The sequence below is a fragment of the Gavia stellata genome, chromosome 41 (assembly GCF_030936135.1).
Source record: "Gavia stellata isolate bGavSte3 chromosome 41, bGavSte3.hap2, whole genome shotgun sequence".
In the NCBI taxonomy this organism is placed as follows: Eukaryota; Metazoa; Chordata; class Aves; order Gaviiformes; family Gaviidae; genus Gavia; species Gavia stellata.
The window spans coordinates 169412-195796 of NC_082634.1; the positions used below are offsets into that span (position 1 = coordinate 169412).

General features: G+C 57.7%; 1 protein-coding gene across 1 annotated transcript; it reads right to left on the reverse strand.

Moving 5' to 3' along the window:
• Nucleotides 1-25252, reverse strand: PAK4 (p21 (RAC1) activated kinase 4). The gene is made up of 8 exons (XM_059833164.1): nt 25241-25252; nt 4884-5107; nt 1328-1765; nt 1087-1220; nt 847-973; nt 618-743; nt 377-511; nt 1-250 (listed from the first exon to the last, which is right to left on the reverse strand). The coding sequence occupies exons 2-8, from the start codon at nt 5085-5087 to the stop codon at nt 95-97; spliced, it is 1320 nt and encodes a 439-aa protein (XP_059689147.1). The 5' UTR covers nt 5088-5107; nt 25241-25252; the 3' UTR covers nt 1-94.
• Between the last annotated feature and the right edge of the window lie 1133 nt (nt 25253-26385).

The following is a 26385-nucleotide window of genomic DNA, read 5'->3' on the forward strand; positions in this document are numbered from 1 at the left end:
CGCCCCGACAGTAGTGGCACAGTCACGAATCCAGTTAAGAGGCGACGGTGAGGGCGAGGAGGGCGCCGGGGCGGCCGCCGGCATCGCCGGCTCCTCACCGCATGCGGTTTTGGCGCATGAGGGGGACGATGCAGGAGGGGGGCCCCGCTTTGCCCAGGAAGGGGTGCTTCAAGAGTTCGTTGGCGGTGGCCCGCTGCACCGGGTCCCGCACCAGCATGCGGTCGAGGAAGCCTTTGAGGGAGGGCGAAACCTGCGGGGAGGGAGTGGGGTGGCCGTCAGTGCTGCCCTGGGGCGGGTGGACACGTCCCAGGGGACCTCGGGGAGCCCCCAGAGGGTTTCCCCCTCCCCAGGATGCCCCGTCACCCCCCCCTTTTACCTTGTGCACGTTTTTAAGCTTGGGGGGCAGATTGTCTCGGATCATTTTCATGGCCTTTAGCGGCGGCTCGTTAAAATAGGGCGGCTCCCCGTCGACCATCTCGATAACCATCACGCCCAGGGACCAGATATCCACCTGTGGGGTGGGGGGGACACGGCAAAGCCAGGGGTTAATTCAGGGGCAAGGCCACCCTGCGCCCCCAAATCCATCCCACGCCCCCCCAAATCTGCGGCGGGCTCACCTCCGGGCCGTAGGGCAGGCGGGAGATGAGCTCCGGCGCCATCCAGTACGGGGTCCCCACCAGCGACTTCCGTCGCGGCACCTCCTTGTTCACTTGGGCACAAAACCCGAAATCGGAGAGTTTCACCTAAAAAGCCGGGGAAGGCGGTTGGTGAGAAGGACCGCCGCCGTGTTTTGGCTGGCCGGGAAGCTCCGTACCCGCCACCGCCATGCCCCGCCGCGGCGCTTACCCTGCCGTCGTGCGTGAGGAGGATGGAGTCGCTCTTGATGTCGCGGTGGATGACGCCCTGCGCGTGGAGGACGGAGAGGGCCTTCAGGACGGCCAAGCAGACGGCCGCGATCTGCTCCTCGTTCATCCTACGAGCGGACGGAGAGGGTGAGAAGCGAGAGCCGAGCGTGCCGGGGCGGCAGACGACTCCAGTGCCGAGCCGGTGGCGGTGGGGGGCACGCGGGGGTCCCCGGGGACGTACCTGGTGTGCGTGACAATGTCGGTCAAGGCACCGCCCTCCAGGAACTCCATCACCACCCAGAGCTCATCGCCCACCAGGTAGCTGTTGTACATCTCCACCACGTTCTCGTGCTGGTAGTCCCGCATGATCACCACCTGCCGAGGGGAGATTGCAATTGAGCCCCTCCACAGCGCGCGACACCCAAAAGCGGGTGCTGAGCGAGCCCGGGGGGGCTCTCCGAGGGGTCCCGGCTCTGCCTCACCTCGTTAAAGAGCAGCTCGCGCCGCTGCTGCTTGCGCAGGTCCATCTTCTTCACGGCCACCAGCTTGCCGGTGCTCTTGATGGTGGCAATACAGACGATGCCGGTGGAGCCCTCACCGATCTTGATGAAGTTGTCCAGGTAGGTGCGAGGGTCTCCGGGATCCACCACCATCTGCAGGGCCGCCCGAAATTGCTCGTGGGAGACGCGCTGGGGCTCACGTTGGGGCGAGCGGGGCTGCTGCGGCCCCGCCGGGGGCGGCAGAGGGCCGGAGGGCGGCTGGCGAGCAAGGTGGGGGTCTGAGGCGTGTGGGGTGAGGCCGGGATGGGGCGGCTCGGGGTTTTTGGAGCGCGGCGGGCCGGGCGGGTGGGCTCGGGAGGAGCCGGAACCGCCGCTCACCGGCCCGTTGGATGCCACCTCCTGCGGTCGTCCTGGCCGGTGCTCTGCCTGCAAGGAGACGGGAGGAGAGGGACATCAGCCGCCAAAAGCCCAGGGAAGCGCGCGGCTAGAGCCGGGATTTTGCCGCTGTCCCCAAAACGCCAGGCGCCGACCCCACAGCCTCCAACCCAGGGAGTGGCGGAGCCGTTAGCGGGGCCGGGCGCTGCCGAAGGAAAGTTTTGTGCTAGACAGGCTTGGAAGGAGCGAGGAAGGGGGAGAGGAGACCGCAGAGGAGCCAGCGGCCACTTCGGAGACAAGGACGGGGCCGCTGCCACCAGCACGGCACTGGGGAGGAAAGCGTGGAGCGGCTGCGGGGCCGGCGGTCTTCGGCGCGTGCCGGTCCTACCGGTCTTAATCGGAGCACAGGAGCCCGTTAGCTGGCGCTTGCTTAGGAAGCGGAGGAGAGAGGCTGCTTTTCTAGGAGGCGGAGGAGAGGCAGAGCGAGGAAAAGCTCCCCCGGGCTGTGCAACCGGGGAAGGAGAGGTCGCTGCCAAGCGGATCTGGTCGGAGCGGAGGGGAGCAGGGGGGGAACCTTTACCTGTGAACCCGCGCCCCTGCCGGGGTCAGTCTCAGCCCGCGGGTAGGTATTAAAAGGCCGTCCCGTCTGCTGAGCCGTCTTCATCACCCCTTCGGAGACGGGGATGTTGGGAGTCCGGATATTGGGCCCGGAGAGCGGGCGTTTGTCCCGGGGGGATTGCGGGCTGGTCTCGCCGGTGTAGGAGGATTTGGGGCGCTTGTCGGAGGGCTCGGGGCGCTCCCGCCGCACCACCCGGTCGGCCGGCTCGCTGTAGTCCCTGTCGGCGGGGTAGTCCCGCCAGCCGTCCCGCTCGGCGGGGGTTTTGGGGTACTCGGGAGGGGGCGGGCGGCCGCCGGCGGGGGGAGCGGGTTTGGGGCCGGGTTCCTGCCCGCGGGGCTGCTGCTGGTGGTGGTGGGTGCGCTGGTCGTCCCTCTCCCGGGGTCTCTCCTTGCCCTGCTCTAGCTCGCTCCTGGCCCCGTGACGGCTCTTCTCCTTGCTCCTGCCGGCATCCTCGTGCGGCCGGGCAGCGGCCGGGCCCTCGGAGAGGCCGTTCTCCTGGTAGAGCTGGTCGCGGCGGGGCGGGAAGGGGGGGCTGTCCCTGCGCAGAGAATTGGAACGGGACACGGACATGTTCTCAAACTCGTCCAGCAGCCAGGTCAGGGAGCCGTCCTTGGCGGCTTTGCTGCCCCGCACGATGGTCTTTGAGCAGGACGTGGGACGGGAGGCGGACAGGAACACAAAGCACAAACAGAACAAAAGAAAAAAAAAAAGGGAAGAAAATAAAAAAAAATGAAAATGAAATGCCTGGTGGTGACGGGGACACGGCTCACACAGAGGGGACGCGGGGAGGGGAGGGGATCTCCAGGGGCTGGCGCCAATGCCACCTCGGTGCAGCCGAGTGCCGGGAGATGGCTGAGCCCGGCGGGGCCGTGCAGCCCCACGGAGGAGGATGCTGGAGGCTGGGGGAGAGCGGAGGGGGCTCTGCCTTTCCCCAGCAGCCCCGGGCCCCGCCAGCATCTTTCTAGGTACCAAAATAATGGGGTGCTCCCTCGGGGAGCGGAATCCGGCCTCGTGCCTCTCCTCCCGGACGGGCCAAGCACTGCATGCCCGAGAAGCCTTTGGCCAGACCCAGCCCTGCTCGGGGGGCTCAGGGGGAAGGGTCTGGGGGGCTGCTGGCAGGGCCCCATGCCCTGGCTTGTGCCTGGGGGTCTCCGTCTGCCCCCCAAAGACTGTCATTAGTAACTGTGCAGAGGCAGCGGGTTTTGCTCACGGCTGGGGTCCAGCCCCAGCAAAGCTCTGGGGCAGGCGCTGGTCCCTCCTCCCCTCCCATGGAGGAGGGAGAGGAGATGCAGGAGGTGAGGACAGAGGCAGTTCGTTTAGCCAGAGGTTAACGAGCTTGTCCCGAATGCTGCCTCGGAGCGAAGAGGAAGAGCAGAGCAGAGAAAAACAAAGCCTGATGCTGGGAGGCAGGTCGCAGCCGGCTGGGATACCCAAACTGGAGAGCTGTGGGCTGCGCAGGGGGTTTGACTGGCTGGGGTGAGGAGGGACGTGCCCCGTTTCCCAGCCCCCGGGGAGGGATCTGCACCCTCGGGGACTTGAGCCTCGGAGGGCATCACCACGCAGCAGGAGGCAAGGGGACAGCGGGAGCGACCCCAGCCCTGTCCCCGAGGCCTCTCACCTTCCTCCGAAGAGGAGGATGCCTTCCTCTGCAGAAAGCACCTCTGCACAGGGCGAGCTAGTGCAGCCCGCCGTCCTTGGCTATTTATATTCCCTCCTCTTCCTCCTCCTCCTCCTCCCAATGCCTCGGGGAGCGGATTATTTCCTCAACAGGCGAACTGAACCTGGACCTCCGCAACAAACCCTGGCTGCGTGGGATGCAATGGCTCCGAGCCACGGGGCTCGGCAGCACCAAGGGGCCCCACCGGTATCAGTGTCTTTTTGGGTCAGCAGAATTGCCCGGCCAGCTCCACTCGGAAGGGCTGCAGCCGGTGTTACTCACGGCCGCTGGAGCCACCCCATTGTCCGGGGCAAACCAGCCGAGCGACTGAAGCCGCCGGCTGCACAGGAACGCCAGTGCCGGGCGTGCCGGTCGCACCATGGCCAGTGCCGGGGACTTTAATTAGGGCGAAGGTGGAGGAATGGCAGAGCTGGGGCACGGAGGTGGCGCGGGCGTCCTCGACGGAGGGGAGCAGACAAGCCAGACTTTAAAAAAAACGACATAACGGCGGCTTGGGGAAACACAGGCACGGGGAGGGGATGAGATGGGAAGGAGCAGACACCGTTTCCCTGGCGTTTTCTTGGAGGGTGGGTTTTTTCCAGCTGCTGGGAGGATGCGGGAGAGGTTTTCACACCATGCGGGCGGCAGCTGGGTGGTCCCCGTCCTGCGCAGCCCTGCACTGAGCAGGGAAAGGGCTGGCGGTCGGCCGTGGGGATGCCGCTGCCGCCTGTGCGGATTGGAGACCGAACTGCCACCTTACCTGCTCTGCAGCACCCTGGGGAGAGGGCACAGAACCCAAATTATCCCCAGCCTGGCTTTCTGGACCCAAAAGCAGTATCATCAGCCCTCCCTGAGAGGGCAGAAGCCATGCCAGCGGAGCTGCCTACCTTCTGCGAGCCGTGCTGGATGGCGGTGATGCAGACGGGGTCCACCAGCGGCTTGGGGCGCTTGGCTGACTCCTCGATGATGCCCTGCCATTGCCGCGGCAGGCCTGTGAATTTCTGCTCTTGCTGGTCGTAGCCGGTGTGGACACGGTGCTCGAAGTTGGAGGGAGCAGAGATCTCGATGCGTTTCTTCTTCTTGCTGAACATGGTGAGGCCGGCTAGAAGACCTGAGGGGTAAAGAAGAGGGACAAAAATGAAGATTGGAGGGGGAGGGAGAGGTGGGCAGCGCGCCGGGGACCTCAGAAAGCCGTAAAACGAACAGCCCTTTCTTTAGGAACTGACCTTGCTCTCTGGCAAAATAATTACTTGCCGCACATGTGCCAAAAAGGAAACACCTTGAGTGACTGCAAGTCCCGCGCTTCGTTAGGCTGCTCCCCGTCCAGGCAGGTTTTTATAGCCCACCGGCCTCGCAGCTGCATTTGCGATCCCCCACCGGACCTGCTTATCCCCCATTTTTTCCACTGTGTGTTTGAAGATGCATTTGCAGGTCCCTCCTGCCTTGATTTATTTAATGCAAAGGCAGGGATCGCAAACCAGGGCGACTGGGGGAGCCTTTCGGGGCTCCGGGCTGCCCGCCTGTACAGCACACAAGAAAATCCCACACGAAGTTCGGCTCCTCGACCCGCTGTCCGTCTTCATCGCCACCCGGGTAGGCAATTTCCTCGGCTCTTTTCTTTCCAGCCTTTTCACGAGCGGCTTTCCCCGATACGCTGTGCCCCAGCATCTAGGGATTTAGGGCTGATCTCGCAAGTGTTTCGCAGCACTGCAATTACTCTTGCGCTGGTTTGGAGCCAGAGTTTGGCAACTGTCCCCCCAAGGGCTTCAACCGACACACCGCAGCCTCCCTGGGGCAGAAAACACCCACCTGGACACGCAGGGGAACGAGCAGGTATTTGGCATTACACTGAAATTAAACACTAGCAGCTGAAACAGACACCTACGGGTAAAACACCGACCCCACGCTCCTCCGGGCTCATTAGCTGGCCGCGGATGAACCCAAAGCAACCCCTTCCAGTGTCTCCTCCCGGCTCCCCATCACCAGCTGCTCCGAAGTGACAGGGAACCGGTTGGATAGGGAGCGGCACGGAGGTCTGCCCGAGCCCAGTGGGCAGGCGGACGGGCGCCTGGCTGGGACCTCGAGCAAAACCTCCCTAATTAAAGGTGTTTTCTCAAGCACATGGGGTGTGTTGCCAAGACTGGGACAGCGGTATTCACGTGCATCCCTGCATCGTGGAACAACTTTGGTTACGATTACAGTCTTCCAGATCGAGGTCCCGTTTTGGTGCCCAGTGACTGATCCTGCAAAGTTCTCCATCAAAGGAAAGCCAGCAGCATGCAGCACCTCTCCGAAAGGGATCGGAGCGGTCTGGAGTGCTTTTGGTGGGACACCAAAGCAGCAGCAAGTTTCCTCGTAGGGGCCACGTGACCCGTCTCGGCTCCGGGAAGCACCGTCGCCTCCGTGAATCGCGGGACAACGTAGGCTTGGATTACTTACTAACGCCTGTCCTCACCACAAAGGCATTTCCAAGCCCAGCTGGGGCTGGACTCTGCTTCCTTCCACCGCAACTGCCGTGCTGCCAGGCTTTTGCCCGTCCTGGAGGTGAGATAACACTGCCGCCAGGGATTTGGCAGCTCACGTGACCCACCGAAACGGTCAGGAACATCCCTCTGCTCTCCGCAACGGCTCCGGTTGTCTTCCTGAAGCCGTGAAGGGGTGGCAGGAGGGCGGTCTTCTCCCCTCTGGGATAATCCTGCTTCTTTCCGCTTGTCTTCTCTTCCTCCGCAGCGTAACTCGCACGGGGGTTATTTTTCTTCCAGGAGAAGGGATGTTTTGGGAGCCTCGGTCTTGCAGACATTTTGCTGCATCCATCCTCCCTTTGATGTAATGCCCCTAAATTTAAAAACTAAGCAAAAAACCTCCCACAATTAAAAGCTAGGAGATTTTTTTATATTTTTTTTTTAAAAAACCACAAGGTGCGACGAGGAAAGCAGCTCAGCAGCAAATGCATGCCCGGGCGGTCCAGCGACACCCAGGAAAAGGTAATTTCACTGGACGTTGGTGACTAATACCGTTCCTTAAGCCTTTTACCTAAAGTGTGTCACTTAAAACCACATTTAAGCGTGGTTTTAAGGCAGCGTTTTAAGTTACAAGCTGAATAAACCAGCAAGAAAAACAGCCTGACCTGCAAAAAGCCAGGCATGCAGATGCTCAGCCCAAGCGAGAACAAGAGACTGTTTACTCAGGCGTTTAAATACAGGTCGAGGAGCCCAAAATACAAGTCAAGGCTGCTGAAGCTAAACTTAGCAGCGCAGCCAGCACATTTTCAACATGAAATTTAAACGCAGTTTTGGCCCGACAAGTTATACGGTTTCCCTTTGCAGGCTGCAAAGACAAAGCCACCCGACGCAGCCGGTTCTGTTCATTTATTTACAAGTTTTGTTCATTTACGGTGTATTTGAGGCTATCCCGGAACGCATCCCAGTCTCCCAGGATGAAGAGCCGTGGCTGCGGAGGAAGCCTGGCCCCAGGGTGGACCCCGATGCCGATCTTCCTGGTGTAAACACCCGCAGCCAGGCACAATAGAGGCTTGTTTATACCGTCCAAACGCCCGCATCCTTCCAAGCTCAAAGGTACACCATCAATCCTGCCCAGCGGGAGCCCAGAGCGCTGGCAAGCCTCCCCTAAATCAACAATTTCAGGTTGTTTTCTTGAATTGTTTCAATAGTTTCTGCAGTGGAGCAGACGCTGGAAGTTGGCACGATGTCCGACAGGCACGTTCCTGCTCCTCCCGACCTGGGAGCGGCAGGGGAAAGGAAGAAATTTCTGGGTTGAAGTAGGGAAAAAAAAATTAAATAAGGCTTTAGATAGATACCAGCACACCCGGGGCTAAAGCGAGCACATTCGAGAGCAAGCCCTCGCTCTCGTGCATTGTGATATCTCGACTGATATCCCGACCGAGACAAGAGCCGGAGAGAAACAGCTTGGCGCTATCGGGCCCTATTAAACACCAGCGTGAGTCGAGGGGAAAGATTAGCGACGCAAAATGCTCCTAAAGCAGCTTAACGACCTTAAACTCTGATTTTTTCCCCCCTCTTAAATATATGCAGAGCATTCTCCGGGTCCAGCCCCGTACATGTGGCGTCCCGGTGGTCGGTGCAGCAGACGCAGATCGAGGTGCGAGCGAGGCAAGTGTCCCCTTGCCGAAAGGCCCTTGCCACAGCCTGGAAAGACCGGTAGCACCGGGTATTTCCACCTCGGTACTCCGGCTCCTGACAGCAATGCCGGCACCTGCCCACTGGCAGTGGCGCCGAGAGCTGCCAAGTCCGCCGGCGGCTGCCAAAACCAGCTGATCTCCGTAACTACCAGCTTGTTCTGGACTCGGCAGATGACAGAGCTCGGTTCGCAGTCACTGCCGGGGATCTGCTGGTGCTCAGCAAGCCGCGGTCTGGGAGGCACTGCAATTAATGGGAGTCAGATAATGCTTTTAAATAGGCTCCTGATCAAGCGCGAACCCCGGTGTCCCGTACACCGATGCTCCCCACCTTGGGTGCGACCCCCAGGGAGAGAAGAGGACAAAGCTGCCAATTAACCCACCTTTAACTTGCCTGAAACCACAAGCAGGTCGGCGCTTTCACTTGAGAAGCAGCTGGGCTTTAAAACATCAAAAAAAGCACCAGAAAATCCCCTTCCCAGGGACACAGAGCACTGGCGCCGGTAGAATGCCGCTGCAGGGACGAGCCCGCTGAGCCATGGCAGCGCAAGCCTCTTGCCATGTCCAGCTCCAGCCCTGCCGTCTCGCTGGCAAAAGCCCGTCAGCGGAGGAAAAACCAGTTTTTATTTGTTTATTAGTAAAAGCAGGCGGCTGGGAGGAAGCACACCCCTCCCACACGGGATCAGGGACGTGGAGGCAGCCGAGTAAAACAAACGCGAGGAAGCCTGGCATTTTAGGCCACTATTTAAGGTTTAACTCCCTCGTTTCTCCAGTTTCGGAAGGAGCGGTGCCATCCTGCCGTGCCCAAAGCCAAAAGGACCTCACTGGGAGGATTTCGGGGCAATGCTGCAGCCAGTGGGATGCAATTTGAGCGTGACCTTTAGTTAATGCCTAACCCCACCGGCTGGTTTCACAGCGGCCGGTGCCCAGGGCCGGGCTAGAAGCAAGCTGACAAAATTTGAAAGGGGATTTAAGTCGGTCGAGTCGAGAGGCTGAATCCTCAGGGAGCTGGGTGACACCCTCGGCACCAGGCACGCCGTCCCCATCCCGCAGAAGGTGACGATCCTGGGACACACGGGGACTCAGGGACAATGCTGAAATCCTGCAGCGGGCGCGAGGAGAGCGACAGAGCCGGGGCTGCCGCGGGGTGGATCCGTTTTTTCCCACTTTCACTGCCTTCGGGTGGCGATTGTGGCTGTTTCCTTCCATTTTAGTCTCCTGAATCTGCTTCCGACAGGCTGCCTGGTGTGAAACTCAACAGCTCCCGAGACAATCCCTTTCTCCACGCAGGAAATCCCAACGCTGGTGCTCCCACATCCCGCCACGTCCAAGGTGTCCACAAAGGCGCTCCCTCCTCTCCAGCTTTCCCAATCGTTGAGATTTTCTGAATAAATCCCTGCTCCATTAGGAAAGTTTTTCCCTGCCTGGATGCCTCCACCTCCATCCTGGTCCCCCTTCAAAAATGAGGGGAATCCCGTATATTTGCGATCCCCCATTTTAACCTGCTTACCCCGGAGGTCGGTCACAGCGGCTCTCCAGCTGTTTGCAGCACAGCCGAGCTTCGGTTTGGGCTGGGTCGAATCCTGAACTGCACCACGCACGGGCAAACACATTAATTAGGGGTAAACGAAGGCGTGAGCACGCAGCCAGTAGGTTTATGGGATTCCCGAGCCAGGAAAACCTTACCTTGCAGACCCTGATGGCTAAAAAGTCACCCCAGGGCGGGTGCTTTTGTTTCGTTCATCCTTTTACTGCCGCAGCAAACATCATTCCGGCTTCCTGTAGCTTCTAGCCCAGGCAGACTGCCGCCGTTTTGGGGAGGAACAGGCGTTTCATGCCATCCCTGTGGCAGGACGAAAGGAAAACCAAGGCTGACTCCTCCTTTCACCTGCACCGGTCGCTCCCAAATGCCACCTTCCTTCGCACGGAATCCTTCCTTGCACGCAAGAGCCTTTGCGGAGAATCGCCGCATGGACAGAAGTGCCGTTTCTGAATGGCAAAGGGACTCCAGGTTTTGGGAGATAATCGCTAAACTTTCAGCGGGATGTTTAAAAAACGCTCACTTTGTGTTTATAACTTCAGGGAAGTCTAAGGAAAATATACTTGGAGGATATACACTGACCCACACACCAGAGGTTGGAGCATCCGAGCGCCTTGGACACTGCTAGTTAGGCTAATCAGCCTCCAAATCCACCTTGGCTTCACAAAAAAAATATCCTTTTGGGGCTGTCAGGGGGAAAACAGGCAGCACAAAGGGGCAGAGCTGAGCCTGGAGGAGCTCTCGATGGCGGGACGGGGAGGAGGAAGGGGTTAAGAGCGGGTTAACATCTCCCCCATGTTCGTTCCCCCTCTTGTTCCCCCTCTCGGCTAGATACTCGCCTCCACCAGAGCTATGCACATTCCTCAGCCCAGTCCTAGCCCAGGTCAGATTCCCTTTATCTCGCTTTGTTTAATTAGTCAGCCATTAACTAACGCTTCCAGCAGCCCAGAGTAAACAAAACAGGGCAGAATATTCTCCATTGCTGACAAACACCCCGAAACCTACGTTATCGCTGGCAGGGAGTTTGCTAGCAGCTTTCAAATGAAAAATAAAGGGGGAATAAAAAAGACGACAAAGGTGCACGCAGGCAATTTGTTCCTTTGCATAAATCTGAAGCTGATAGATTCGAATGTTTGTTGGCAGGAGAGTGTCCTGCCATTAGTGCGGACAAATGGCAAACAGCTTTAACAGATCCCCGGCAGGATCCAGAAGCAGCGTCCCGTTTGTCCCTGTGCCTGAAATCTCTGGTGCAGCTGTATGTGGTTCACACGCTCGCCTCCTCTTTAAACACATCGGGCCCAGCAAAATAAACATCTGCTCCAGACGCGCTTCTCTCTGGAGTGGCAGAAAGGGGCTGTTTGTCCTGCAGCTGCACCACGTTCGCATCCCGGAACCGCTCTCCCTGTCCCAGGGTCTGCAAAGAGACCTTCTGCCCGACGCGGGCAAAGGCTGGATTTCCAGACACAATTTTAGTCGCGGAGCTCAGAAGTTGGTCGAATGGCACGGTGCTTGACAAAAGAAAAAGCAAGCTAGAAATCAGCGCGGCTCTGGAGTCCCGGCTGCCCCCGGCACCGGCTCAGCTCACCCGGAGCCTCCTCCGAGGGCGGAGGAGCCCACAGGACCCCCGAGAGCAACAGGAACACCCCGGGTGCCAGCGCCATCGCCCACCACACCGATTCACAACCGCCTCCGTCATTCAGATCTCCCCAGGCCAGGCCAGGCTTGGACGCGAGGGTTTTTAGGGGGTCTTACAATCCCCCCCAACCCTCATGCCCACCGTGACAGCAGGCAGCTGACTTCCAGTGACATTATCTACCACCGCCCACTTCCAGGCAAGAACAACCTTTTGCTTGCCACCAGCTGGGAAGCGTTAGCCGGCGACCAGCCCTGCCACACCACGAACCCGCACGCCAGCTGCGGCTGAGCAGGACGCCGGTGCCAAAGGGATATGCAGTTTTTAAAGTCCAAATCCTGCATGTGGCACAGATGTGGGGTTCAGCTTTCCCCTGGTCGCTGGGTTTCTATTTTTCCCCTTTTCCTTCTCAGGCAAATGGGCTTCACCCCCTCCGCGCAGGGAAAATGAGAGTCCCTCCCGTCCTCCTTGCCAGAAATAACTCCATTCCCCCCTGAAACACCAGCCTCACCTCGCAGCGCCGCTAATGAACAACAGACCTGCTTCAGCCGGCAAGTTGGAGAGATCCCCTGTTGCTCCGCGCATTTCCGACAGTCACTCAACCCCACTCGGGCTCAGAAGGGGAATAAACCTCCTCTGAGAGTCCCCCCTCAGTGCTCCCCCCCCCCTCCCAAAACACCCTGGTTAAAACTCATTAAAAAACCAATCACAAATATCAGCCAGACTCTGCATTACTCACCTTCACCATCCTCCTGCTTCCTGGAAGCCAGAGTGGGAGGAGGGAGAGAAGACCGCCCCAAGCCCTCACCCGGAGAGCGGCATGGGGACCGAGGAGTCCCCCCAAAACCGTGCACGGGTGGCCTCTTGGGGGGGAAAGGGGGCTGGGGGGCTCACAACTCGTGCTGGAGGCCGGCAGCTCCAGTCCAACGCTCCCGGGCAACGGCAGCGCTCCCGACTCCTGACGCTGCAAACTCCAAAGCGCCTCCCCCAGCACCGGCGAGCGATGGGCGGACGAACGTGGGATAGGGGCCACGGTGTCCCCACGGGGCCGGGATGTGGGGAGACCTACGGATGGGGGCGATCCGCCATCAGCTCCCCAAGCTGGCGGGGGTCAGTACTCCCGGACCCCCACCTGGTTCCTGGACCCCAACAGCTGCTCTTGGCCCCGTGGGGGATGCGATCGCTCCCTACAGGGGACCTGGCCAAAGCGGTGGTCCTGGCACACGGCTCTCCCCACCGGCATTTTCTTCCCCTCCCCACCGCGGCACTGACTTTCTCAGCTTCACATACTTCCCAGCCTGCTCTTACTGCCCTCCAGAACCGGTTTCGCAGGCAGATGCTCCTGCTGCTGGGCTCCTGCGGGCTCCGGGCTCACACCGGGCTCCGGGCTCGCGCCAGGACAGCCAGACTTTACTCTCCTTCATCCTCCGGTGGTCTGATGCCGGGGACAGATCGGCACAGTGGAGAGCAGCGCAGTTAACCCCGGCGTACCCCAAAGGGGATCTGGGGAGGCGAAGCTGCTCGTCCACTGAAGCCCATCCTGCTCACCTCCCGTAGCGGTGAGTCCCGCTCCGAAGTCAGAGACCGAAATAACAGCTTCCCACCATCTCCGCACGCCCGACACAGTGACTAATGCCGGCACTACAGCCCTGCGATTTAACAAGCATTATTACCATTTTCCGGGACTGGGAGCGTCACCGCCGTTGAACTCTCGCCCACACCGTGAGGCCGGTAATCCGTCGGGAGAGCGTGGAGGGGGGAATAGCCAGGAGAGGAGATGGCAGCACAGCCGCCGTGAGGCTCGGAGGGGTTAAAGACGAAGCTTGGGAGAAGCGGAGCAGGAATAGAGGAGATTTGAGCCGGGAACCAATGAGGCAGCAACATTTGAAACAAAGCAGCCAGTCAAGTGCCCCTCCGGGTGGCTGGGGATCAAGAGACCGGGAAGGAAGGAGAGGGAAAGGGCAGGCAAGAGCCGGCAGAAAACCCGTTGGCTATCCTGGCAGGAAGAACCGGCCCTCCCAGCCCGGCTCACCCGGGTATTTCCCCGGTCAGGGCAGCAGCCCTTTGCCACTCCGCGCTTCCAACGTGCCTCCCTCGCCCTGCACATCCCCTCGGCGCTTTCATCCAGCTTTCTCAAGAGCCCCTAAAAGCGCGTCCCTGCCCCGGGGTGCGCGTAGGGAGCACGCCGCCGGTGAAGCGTGCTTGTCGGCACACACTGGCGTTGCAGTAACCAAACCCCTCACGGCAAGGACCACCAACCTGCCACCCCGGCTCCTGTGGGTTTGGCTGGTTTTAAGACCCCTTATTAAGATACGTGACCCCCGAATCCTGGCCAGGGGATGCTGGGTGCAATCCGGACCCTCTGCAGGAGGATGAGCGGAGGAGCTCCTCACCTGGGCGTGGGAGCCTCACCTAAGGGTGAGGATCACAACTCTGCTGCCTCAAGCCTCTGCCTTGTCCTCCGTCTTCCGGCTGAACGAGAGCGATGCTGTTTCCTAAACGAAAGCAGCACTAACTGGTGGGTCCCATGAGGTGGTGCGCGCTCTCCACCTTGCTCACTGCGAGGAGGAATGGTGTGAGTCCTCTCCAGCACAGAAAAGCAGGACTTTGATGTCAGCATGCGTATTTCGCTCCTCTCTTTTCTTCCCTTCAGTGTTTGCTCAAAGGAAACACCCTTGAATTGGCCCGGCGAACCTCGCAGATGAACTTGGGAGGTTTGCCCGGCGTCGCAAGTCGACGGCAGCCCACCATGCCGAGCACCTGAGCAGTTGCAAGCCTCTGCCGTGCATGGTCCACCCCATCGGCGTTTGCCAGGAAGGTGCCAGATCAAAAACCGGGCAGCGAGGGCGAGGCAGAGGAGAGCGGCAGGCACCTGCGGGTGCTAAGAGTCGAGCCACCACGGCTGCGCCTCTGCCAACTCCATCTGACGGAGCCCAACGATGTCTCGCAGCTGAGAAGGTCTTATTTTAATTCAAATGCCTTTTACAACTAGGGAGGGGGGGTAAAAAAACCCCACAGTCGGGAATGTTAATCATCTATCATGGTTTACAACGAGATTGCTCACTTCCCATTTGCGCTAATTTTCCTTGTATTTATTCTCTTTCAGAATATTCATGGATCAAAATATCTTTTGCACCACCATCAGACTGCTAATTGGCGCTTGGAAGCTTTCCTAGAATCACATCAGAAGGATGCGGCGTCCGGGGAAAAAATAAAAAAAAGACCATCAGATGAAAACTAGCCTCTCCCACCACTTGTTCTTTCTTTTTTTTCCTCTCCAATTTCACAAGCTACAACCTCACGCCGCTCCGCTGGAGAAGATACCGGAGTGCCGCGGGTGTTCGGAGGAGGTGGTGAAGGAGTGTCTTTCGGTGCGGCCCAAGCAGGGCGCTCCCGGCATCACCAGGACGGAGGACCCCGATGCTGCCGCATTGCTTGTGGGGGGGTCTTCGACAGCAGCTCCATGGGCAGATGCCGGCACTGTGTGGATTTGCAAGCCTGGATCTGTCGGTGCCGGACGCCGGAGCCTTTCAGGATGCGAGAGCTGCGTGCGTGCTCGGAGGGAGAAGGTGGTTTGCTTAGAACCTTAACAGAGAGTCACGGCTGCAGGGATTTACGATGTTACCCAGCTTGGTGAAAAGCACCAAAATCACCTCAAGCTCCCCAGGAGCTCGAGATTATATTTTAGCATTCACAGGTTCCTCATTTTATCTGTTTGGGAAGGAGAAAAACAGCAGCGGAGAACTGGGAAGAACTCGAGCCACGACATCTCTGTTAACGCAAGAGGCAAAACCCATTTGTCCTTCTGGAAAGTTATTTCTCTTGTGTCAGTACTAACAAGCAGAGGCTTAAAAACCTCCGATTCCACGTCTTCAAAAGCTGCTGTGACTACAAAAATTCACCAGCTGCTCTCTTCAGCTGCCAAGAGCACAAAGAGCCCCCAGCATCAATTTTACCGCCTTGTGAAACATGCTAATTAATTCATGGAAAGATAAAAGCACATCAAAGAAATAGTTCTAGCCCCTAAATCTTTCAGAATTCTAACAAAATTAGCGAAAGCGCACGTCTTCCTGATCCCCGCCGTGCAGACGATCCTGATGCTCCCTGAACCTGCGGCACACTTGCCTCCTCAGTACCACCTAGTCAGTCCCTTGCCACCATGTAAGCACATCCCGGTAGCGCCTCAGAACAAAAGCTTATCTCCAAAATTAACTCCACTTGCAATTTGACCCGACCGGAAGACGAAGCAGGCTTCGCTCGCACAGCGAAGTTTCAAAATGTCACTGGAAAAAAGTGATGTATCGGCTATTACAGAGACTTCATTCTCCCCACGGCCTGTGCAGCACAGACCCAGCCCTGCTATCGCCTTTTATTTGGCAATAAACTTCTCACGCAGCTTCAAGCTGATATTGCTCCAGCCTTTGTTCTTATGTTTTGCTTTAAACCCCCGATTGACAGCTCGATATTTGCGCAACGAGGACTGCGCCAAGAGGATTTCATACCTACTGATAAATCACCTTGTACCAGAAGTGCCACCGGCAGCTCAGCTGGAAACCTGGGATTTCCTCGACGGTATCACATTCTCCGAGGATGGAAGATCTCGAAGGACAAACCTGAAGCGGCAGAGACAGGCCTCCTCTTCCAGCCGAGGACGTCGACGTCTGCTTTGCCGAGACGGTGGAAGCGTAATGCTTCGCTCGGGTTCGTTTAACCTGCCGGCGAGGGCGGGTTGAACTGGCCTGGCTGGCTTTGCACAAGCAAGGAAGGAACCGTCCCGCGCTGGGAGCGGCAACCTTCAAAGAGGAGGAGACGTGTCAGCCTTCCAGCCCTGCGCTGGGCCGCTTGAGGAAGAGGAGCGTCCGAAAACAGAGACCTGGTCAAGGCCGCCGGAGCGCGCAGGCGGTGGGAGAGCACGGCGGGGCGACAGCACACTACCTGGGATGGATTAAACGACAGATTACCGCTTAAACGAACCCGATATCTGCAGGCAGACGATGGGGTGGAAGAGGAATCCTGGAATTCAAAGCATCTGAAGTACTTCGTAACCCCTGCAAGGATCCTCCTGGTTTCACGCACCTCCCCAAACGCAGCCTCAAAACCTCAATCAAAGGGGATTAATTTTCTTTAATCCTGTTGTCCCAAAGCAAAACTTCCGGCCTGCAGGACGTGGCGGCACAGGGAACCGGCACATCAAAGCTCTGCTCAACCGCTGGCACTCGGCGCACGTCCCTGCAGCCCCAGAGGGGCTTGAGCTCGACCCATGTGGCACAGAGCAGCCTCGGATGTTTTGCCCTGCGGCCACAGTGAGACGTTTGCTGCCAAAAAGGAGCCTGGTTGGGAGGCCACGTCTCCTCCGTCCTGCTGGGGGGAACCGAGCCGCGGTGCGGGGACACCCCAGCACCGTCCCACCGCCCTGGCACGATGTGTGGCAAGACGGCTCCAACCATATGGGGAAGCATGGGCGAAAAAGCAAGCCCGATGTGTTAAGAGGTCCAGGCACTGGACCACCGAGTCGGTGGCACCGAGTGGGGCCACGGCTACGTGACCCCCACCATGGAGTTCAGCGGCATCCCATGATGAGACATCGCTGCTCCCGCCCCGAGCGCGGGGAAAATGCTTGCGCAGAAGTTTCAGGTGCAGGAGCCTGCGGACCTCGACAAGCCGGGGCTTGCGGGGAGGGAAGGCAAGTGCCTGCCGAGCTCCCTCCGAAGCCACCCGCAGACCAGGCGGAGAGAGGTTAAACCTTAATCCCATCTCCCGCCACAAACGGGAAAGGAAACAATTGCAGGAGGTCGTTTTGTTGGGGTTGCTTTTAAGGAATAAATCAGTTTGGATTCAGCAGAGCTTGCGACAGGGAGCGACCATTTGACTCTGCGACGTGGCTGGCAACGCCGCTGGCTGAAACTGGGGATGGCTGCAGCACTCATCTGTATGGGCACAGCTCTTTGTACAGACACCCCGCGACCCGAAATTGGGGAACTACCTGCTAGAAAACAGAGGGGAGCTTTCGACAGGTTATTTCACATCTGGGTAAATCTCCCGATTTATTTATACGGGTACAATCGCCTTAATACCGCAGGATTTTGCTGCGAACAGCTGTAAGAGAGTAATTGTTTTGGCAAAGCCCAGCCATCAGTAGAGGGAGGGTTAAGCCAGAAAATCAAAATATTGTTTCAGAGCTGCGCAAACACGAAGCCTCGCTGTTTCCATCTGCATTTGATGCTCCACAGAGCAGTGGGAAAGCAATGCCGGGTCCGAAACAGTAACCAGCACGCTCAAGAACCAGCCTAGCAAGGCATTTTCTTAGTGGCGGAAAGCTGAGGCTTCGAGTGAGAAACTAATTTTAATTTTTGCCTTTTTCCATCCAGCCCCACCACGGCTCAACTCCTTTTCCTGCTTTAAGGCCAAAAGGCAGGTTTCTGGGAGTCTGTTCCCAGCTCTTCTCCTGACTCGATCTGCTACAAGGAGCGAGTCACCTCCGGGCACTTTGGTTTCCCCTTCAATAGAGCAGGATAATATCGGCTTCTCCGAGCGGAAGATGATTACGAAGAGCTCCGAGGTGTTCAGAGAAGAGGTGCTAGAGAACAGCAGACGCTGCTGATGGCAAGCTTCGGAAAAGGATTCACATCCTTCATGCAACCAGCTCAAAAAAAACCAGCGTGAGAGGAAGAAACAACAATAAAGGTGATGGGATTTTTCCAAAAGTACTGGAATATCTTGTACAAAAAAGAAATGGGGTACACCTGCTTTTTGGTGCACCCACCGAGAGCTCTGGCCAAAAAAATCAAATCCACCGGCTTTGATTCAGCTAACGCTGAGTTTTACCTTATTCTCTAAAGCTTCCCGGGACCGGTGCCATCCCCCCCGCCAGACAAAGCCACCCAGCACCCAGAACCTCTCCCTTAAAACACCCTGGCACAACATTGCACCAGAAACCGGCCGGCCCTCCCATTCCCCGCAGGCACAATTTGTGCCTCGAAGCATGAGCTCCAATTACCCTTATCTCGGTTTCCAGAGGTAGAGGCAGAAGCACCGCAGAGCGAATTTCTCCCTTTAAAGCAGAATTAGCTGCACGCATGGACACACGGGAGATGAAATCCCAGGGCGCTTTGGTAAAATCACTTTCCAAAATCAGCTCCGGGCCCGAATCGATCCTCTGGCTCTTCTCCACTTTGCCAGGCGACCCTTCCAGTGCAGGATATCACACAAAACTCACTCCGCTTGCTAACCTCCGCCTTCACCCCATTACATTCAAACAAGGTTTCTCCCCGAGCTGGCGGAGGCTTGGAAAGTTTCTGTTCATTTAATCCCTGAGTGGAAGCACTCCAGTGCCTGACTGCTGTGGGGAGGGCAAGAGGACTGCACCCCAGGGCACCAGAAAATAATTAGCACAGAAATTAAATAGGGAGCCAGCCAGGAGGGATGCAGGGAGCTCGTTTCTGAGCCGAGATGATGTGCTGAACCCCTGGGAGGCAGCGGAGGCGTGCGGCCCCTGGGAGCTACCCCAGCAGCCTTCACACGCTCGGGTTTTAATCCGGACCTAATGTCCCTACGTGGACCCAGAGCATCTCCAGCCGGATGTGCCGGAGGGGTGGGAGGACTGGAAATGCTTGAGCCTGGGCTCCTCCAGGAGCCGTGAGCTGCTGTTCTGACCCAAAATCCTTCCTCAGAACCATGCAGACCTACACCAGCTAGGAGCACATACAAGGGCCTCAAGCCAAGATCTAAATCCGCGCTTGGGGACGTACGTCGGTTTTAATTAGCAAAGAGCCCCAGCAGCTCAGGCCCGAGGACCAGCTCCGCGCACGGCTGCTTTCCCAGCAAAACAGCATCGGGCGAAAGCGCCACTTTTCGAACAACAGCGACAATCCTCGAGCAAAATCCAGACTAAAAGATCCAAAAGTAAGGAACCCCCACCTGCTACGTACCTGGCAATGCAGAAAGCAGGTGCTTTTAATTAAAAGGATGTCAAGCAATGCAAATCGCATGCTGTTTGTGGGATATCTGTTCTGGGAGCAGAAACAGTTTAACAACCGGTGTGGAAAACCTCGGCAAGATGGACTGTTCTGGGACAGGGGATCAGGAATAACTGCCGAACAGCCAAGGAGTTATTGCACCTGTGACTCAGCCGCTGGCGGCGGCATTAACGAAACCCTCGAGTGTGATTTCAAGAGGAAGTTTCAAACTGAAAAAAAGAAGGAAAGAGTCTCCCAGTTCATATCTGGCATCTTCTCCTCCCACCTATCCTGGCCAGGACAAACAGGTTCCTCCGTGCGCAGAAGATCCCTTTGGTCAAGGGTGGAGGAGAGGAACTCGATCTGTAGCTCGAGGAGGAGAGGAGCTCGATCTTTATTCCGACAGCCACCGGTGAAGTAAACAAAACTGTCCAAGGTTGCCCCATTTATTTAATTCAGATGGTCCGGCTCTTCAGCAATGGATAAAAAGAAAAAAGAAACGAGAAAAGTGAATACAGGCTCGACCTTGGGCTTGTGACAAAACCCGATTAGCCTTCGGCAGGCTCGGAGCCACTGCACTCCGGATTTACCTTTCAGGGCTCCTTCATGGAGGATGGGAGCCCTCGGTCGGCTGTGTACCCCACAGCAATGCCAGCACCCCAAAACGCGGGGTGGGGTCCCCCGTGCGCCTGACTGCTGTCGAGGGGACCGTGCACGTTTGAGGCTGCTGGAGGAGAGGCTGTGCGAGAGGGAGATTGCTGAGACCGTGTTGTTTTCATAGTATTATTATTTATTGGAACCAGATAACCCCAGCAGCAGCAAAAGGTCGGTAACCCGCATCAGGAAAAGAGCTCCACAGGGACGTCGCCTGACCTGCTCGATAGGCGACGGAAAGCTTCGGATGATAAACAAGCACCAAGGAAGCCAAAGTCTCTTCCATTTATGCACAACCAGTCTCGCTGTCCCAGCAGCCTGGGAGGGGAGTTACTCGTAACGATGATTTTAATGCAGCCTGGCAGCGGATTGTACTTCTAAACATGGTTCGGGCTTAAACACCCTTATTGAGCAAGAAAGACGTGGGGTGGGCAACCACCTCTCCTTGCTCCTTCTCTACTCCGAGGGCAGAGGGGTCCCTGCACGAACCCTCGACAGCTCTGCTAGAGTCCGAGTCCCCACGTGCCACGGGGGACCACCAGCCCAAATCTGTTGGGCTCCTAAATCTGCCACGTCCCTCTCACCTGATGACGAGGGAGCTCGTTCAATCGCACGCAAGGAGCGGGAGGCGAAGGAGGGATGCTCTGCAGCCGGACCCGGGCTTCCCCCAGCGTCAGCCTGGCCTTCACCCCATCACCGTGGACATCCCCACCTTTGCCCGCGCTGTTCCTCCACCGATCCAACACTGCGGATATTCTTGGTGGGGAAGGCACCGGAAAAGGGCGGATTTCTCAGTGGGGTTAAGACACCGCAGCCTTGCCACTGCCTCTTATGGTGCCAGCAGGACGCCAAAGCTGGGTCGCCACGTTACTGCACCACTCTTCGTTAGCGGAAGACCGTTTGGAAGCTCGGGGAGACAGGGGAGGCGAGCGGCAGGAGGAGAGCAGGAGCCCTACTCCAGCGCTTGTTAAATCAACCTCCCGCCGCAGCAGCTATTCTGCAGGAGCCTGCTCTCAACAGAAAGAGGAGGAGTCACTTGGAGGCAGTTTGTAAGGCGAGAACATTTTAATCAGCTGAAGTATTTGTTTCAGGGAGGAAAAGAGGAAAAAAAAAAAAAGCCCAGTCCCACACAATCACAAAACCCAGGGCCTCCCCTTTGGCGCTAGATGAGATGGAGACACTTCAGACCCCTCGCATACCTCCGTGTCCTCGCTAGGGACAGTCGTGCTTCGTCACAGCGCACGCGGACGGTGACCGACACCTTTTGGCACAATTCTCCGATGTCACTGGACCCAAATATGCTCCGCGGAGCACGAATTTCTGGCTGGGCTCGGCTTTTTTTTGTGCAGCGCAAGGCTTCCTCCGAGCCAGAAGCTGCAGGGTCAGGGGAGCGAGGCACGCCAAGAATGCGAACAGGGACTGACACGGCCATCTCCAGCTCTTCCCCCCGCACGGCGCATTAATTACACGTGCACTCGACGAGCAGGGAGGCTCCGGGACGGCAGGGCAATGAGACATCGGTGTCAGGAGGCGATTTCAAGGTGTATTTAGAGAGCGACCAGCGCTCAGCTCCCTCTCCAGTTACTGGAAAGGCCTCGATGTGGCATTAGTGACGGTAAAAACACCGTCGCGTTTGCACAACGCCCGGCCATGCCAGTGCTGCGGGCATGCAGCCACCGCTGCCGGGCAGGCAGCCGAGTCAGCTCCACACATCCCGGCCTCGGAAAACACGGAAATAAAAGCTCCAAGCAGGTACTGCGCTGGCTGACGCTCCCCACTTCGTCAGGCCAAGAGATTTTAATGACCCGATTCGATACCGCCCGCCCAGAGGGAGCATGCCGCATGGTAGGAAGGTGAAACCACGAGTTTATGTCTTTGGCAACAACTCATTAACATCCACAGTGGCGCCTGGGTTAACGAAGCCGGGCTCCCTCAACGGGAGGCAGAGCACCCCTGCGCCCCTTTTCCAACAGCCCCCCCCCCGGAGCGGGCTGGATGCTCCCGTAACAGGCAGCTGAGAAGTCAATTTATGTTTCAGCAAGCGATTACCATTTGGTGCTAATTAAACTGCAAGCTGATTAGTCGAGTAGAACCTTTAATTAGCCCCTTACATCATTTACAGAAATTATAGCTTATTTGCACCGTGTAAGTGCATGACACGGGGAAAGGAAGAACGGAGCCAGCACAGTTCAAAAGAATTACACTTTCATTATGTCCAACTTTATTAGAGAAAACAAACGTTTACTCAAACATCCTCCGCCCGCAAGGCAAGCGCCCGAAAACCGAGCGAGAAACTCGCGCCCCGAATCATTTACTCGGGGAGAAGAACCTTTGAAAGGTTTTGTTTAAAGCTGCAGAAGGAGCACATGAGGGGCTGAAGAGTTAATAAAAAATTATCCAATTGCCAATTAATCAAAATCTACGAAAAGAGCAAATCCTTCAGGAAGCTGGATTGGAAACAGGACCTGCGCCTGCGCCACGCAAAGCTGCCTTTGAAAACGCTAAACCTACCGCAGCTCGATTTGTGAGGCAGAGGGCAAATATTCCTCCCTTCCTCCCCCAAGCTCAGGAGAAATCAGGTTTTATTAAATAAAAACGATGCAGCTGTAATTAGGCTGCAGAGGAGCCGAGAAAGTGTCCCTGGGATTTCTCCTGAGCCAGGCGGGACTTTGGGGGACACATCCTTCCCTCTGAGCACCGAGGATGCGGCCCCAAAGCAAGCGATCTTGATGGGAAGGCAAAGCTTGCTGTGGAGCCAGGACCCACAGGCACATCAGCCCCGCTCCTCATTTTCCGTATGCTCCTTTTGGCTGTGAAAAGGACATCGAACCGGGCAGCGCAGCAGGGAAATCTCTCCAGAGTCGGGGAGAAAGCGCGCGGTGCACTAAAAGCTGCTCCTTTCCATGCCAGGACGTGAGCGTGGCAGTGTGTCGGTCCCCCGCAGCCCCATCAACGTTGAGAGGGAACCGTTTCTTCTCCAGCAGTGCTAAATTGGCCACGAAGGCTCTACGTAAGCTGCAACCGCCAGCGGTGATGTAAAATTACGCTTCTTCCCACCCCCTCTGCCAAACACCCACAAATTCCTAAATTATTCATCGGAAAAGTCAAGTGCGGAGGATCCGAGCCCGCAAGGCAAAAAGCGCGTCGCAGGGACATTCCACAAACGTGCTCTGGGGCTGCCTCATCCCAAACTTCGTCCCTTCCAGAGCCGATCTCCTCCAGCGCTGCTTTCTCCTCCTCGCTGCTCCGACAGCTCCCCAGCGTGCGGCATCCAGGTTTCAGGCTGCACTGATTTGCTCTGCTCACCCCCAGCGAGGTGGGCAGCAATTAGGGAGACATCAGCGACAAAATCTTCGCCTTCTAAATGGAGACGGACGGGCAAACCCCCGGCTCGCAGAGCCCACACGTCAATAAAGGCGTCGCCAACGCAGCAACAAAGTGCGTTGAATGGTTCAGAGCAAAACCATGTGATTTTTTTCAATTTTTATAGAGACTGCTTCCTTCTGGCACATTTGATAAGCGCTGGTAAAATAAATGTCACCTCCGCACACGCAAATAAAGATAACCGGTATCTGGAAAGCATCTGGGAACTCGGAACAACACGGAAGGGGGAGCAGAGCAGTTTCCACTCAGCGGAGGTGAAACGCCACCTGAGCCATCGTGATCGTATCGGCATTTTCCTGGGAAACTTCCACGGGCATTTCAATGCCCAAATATGTTCCAATTCAGTACCTTTATTTGGGAATCGCAGGGTGGCAACTCCTCAGCAGAGCCAGGAGGTTTCCGAGGGATCTTTCTGAAAGTGGTTATAGCGGCTGGAAGACGGCGACAGCAGCCATGTTACGCCCTCGCCGGGTACCACGTTTCACAGTCCAATTCCTACGTGGCATTTATCTGCAGTTCCCAGAAAGCCTCCCTCAACCTGCGCCGGCAACAATCCATACATCTAACAGCTTTGTTTCTTAACCAGAACTAAAGATACTTGCCTTAAAAGGCTGCCAGGATTAGTTAATGTTTGTACTGGCAGCCAGCAGCTAGTTCTTTGGCCACTGTTCAAACTTCGGGGCTTTGTTTAAAATATTTTTTTTTTTTTGTTTCCACAGCTCTCCAAAGGTCTGTTACATCTTCCCCACCACCGCACTCCACAGCTGGGTATTCTCAATAAATCCAATTTGCAGTTATTTATGAGCCTCCTGTGTAGGGCGTTGTCAGAGTCCCTCCGCGGCCCTGCAGCCCACCCGGTTAATTGCTGCAAAACTCAGTAAATTACAGGGAAAACGCAACTAAAAACGAATCCTGAAACTTTTCTTGTTTTGTTCTTGTTTTCCTTCGACAAACAAAGCACCACCGGCAACGGGAACACACAGAAAACAAAATGCAGGGCGTTTATCTCCAGTTGCGGATACCTTCAGTCAAGTGAACGCATGGGCACAGGGAAAAGAGGTACACAAATTTGTAATTTCACAGCCCAAAACCCATACCTGTGTTGGGCACACGCTGCCTGCACTCCTGCCTGTCAGTTCTCCGTCCCCACTAAGAACTAACCCCGGTGCTGCTGGCACCAGCTCTGGCAGAGTTTTGGCCGGAATGGGGACCGGCGGAGCACCGCTGCCCCACGTTTATAGCCACGGGAGCACTGCAGAGGAGTTGGGAGACAGCGATGTCTACTCTTGCCCTGCTCCTGATGTGCCAAAACCGTGGCAAAACCCTGTTTTCGAGGGGTTCGGCGTAAGGCAGGGGAGTTACGGCAGCCCCAAGGGATGCCAGCTCCTCCACGACGGCGCCCGGCTGCCTCCGAACCCCCGGCCCAAAGTCACACGAGACGCTGGAAAAATCTACTCCAGGGCTCTGCAGCTCAACTGACCACGAACTCGCCTGGCTACCGGGGAGAGAAGCACCCTGTGAACACTGATGGGCGTATAAAAACACACAGGACTGAGAACGCAGATAAAAGACACCAGCAAAAACAATTCTTGGATGTTTTTCTATGCTTCCCGCAACCCGCTCCGGCTCAGCTGGACCCTGGCGTGTTAGTGAGCGCGCGGGGAGGGGGCTGATCCGATTTCCACACCCCAGAGAGCTGAGGGTGGCTCCGACAGCTTTTCTGTGAGAACCTAAGAGCAACAGCGATCATGCTTCCCCTGATTCTCCTCCCTCCTGCGCCTGGGGAAGAGCATCAGACGCGCTCTGGCACAGAAAGACCCTTCTCCGATATCGGATCACAAAGCACACACACAGAATAAGTACTTTGGAAGAGTGACGCGCGGTGGCTTCTCCAGCCAAATGATTTCGATTCCGTTTCCTACCTGTGAGGAAGGGAAAACTCTTTTCCGACTCAGCTAAGCATGCCGGGATCCTCCGGTGAAAGACGCTGCACGAGAACAAGAGATTTCCGTAAGGCTCCCTGACACGCGGGCCAGCACGGTGCCTAGACCGCAACACCCCGTAGCCCACATTTTGACTATTTTTAGGGCAGGGAGGGTTCGGAGGAAGGCAGAGCCCTATCCCTACCCTTCCCTCGGCTTCCCCACCCGCTGCCAGCGCCCCTCCTGCCTCGCCTCGAATTCCAGGGCTCCTCTCCACGCCCAGGCTCAACCCACCTGCCCTGCCTGCGCTCCCCCCTCCAGGCCCCCTGCCCCTCGCCCCACCAGCCCCGAGGGTTTGGGCAGGCCCCGCATCCCCCTCCCCAGCCTCCCCGCTTTCCCTGAGACTGCGCAGCTCCCTCGTCCCGCCGCTCACCGCCCCCCGGCCCGGCTCCCGCCCCAGCTCCTCAGGAGCCCCCAAATGCAGCTCCACACTCTCTCACCCTCCCCTTCTCCCCAGCACCCGCAGCCCACCGACTCCCTCACCCCCCCACATCCCTCGGCCCAGCCTCCCCCCCCCAGCACCCCGACTGCCCCCTTCCCCCGGGACCCTCAGTCCTTCACACCCCCTTCCCCCTGGGCCACTCAGCCCCTCACACCCGACCCCGCTCCTTTCCCCCCGGCCCCCCCAGCACCCTCCCTCCCCATAGCCCCTATCCCCCCTTCAGGGCCTCCCCTTCCCCTCAGCCTCCCAGCCCCAGTCTCCCCCTTTCCCTCACTCCCTCCATCTCCTCTCAGGCCCCCAAAGCCCCCCTCCCCCGAGACCCCCGGGGCCCCTCGAGCCTCCACTTCCCCTCAGACCCCTCCTCGGCCCCCGCTCACCCCTCACGACGGGCCCAGCGCTGCCGCTCACCGCCGCTCACTCGGCCGCCGCCATGTTGCGATCGAGCCGCATCCGGGCACCTGCCCTGCCCGCGTTTCCCCGGCAACAGGCACCGCCCCTAGGGCGTGGCCTCGGGAGGGGAGGGCGTGGCCTCGGGAGGGGAAGGCGTGACCTCGGGTGGGGAGGGCGTGGCCTCGGGTGGGGAGGGCGTGGCCCCGCACAGCGTTTGACCCCGCCGCGCACCCGTAGGAGCGGTCGCGGTCAG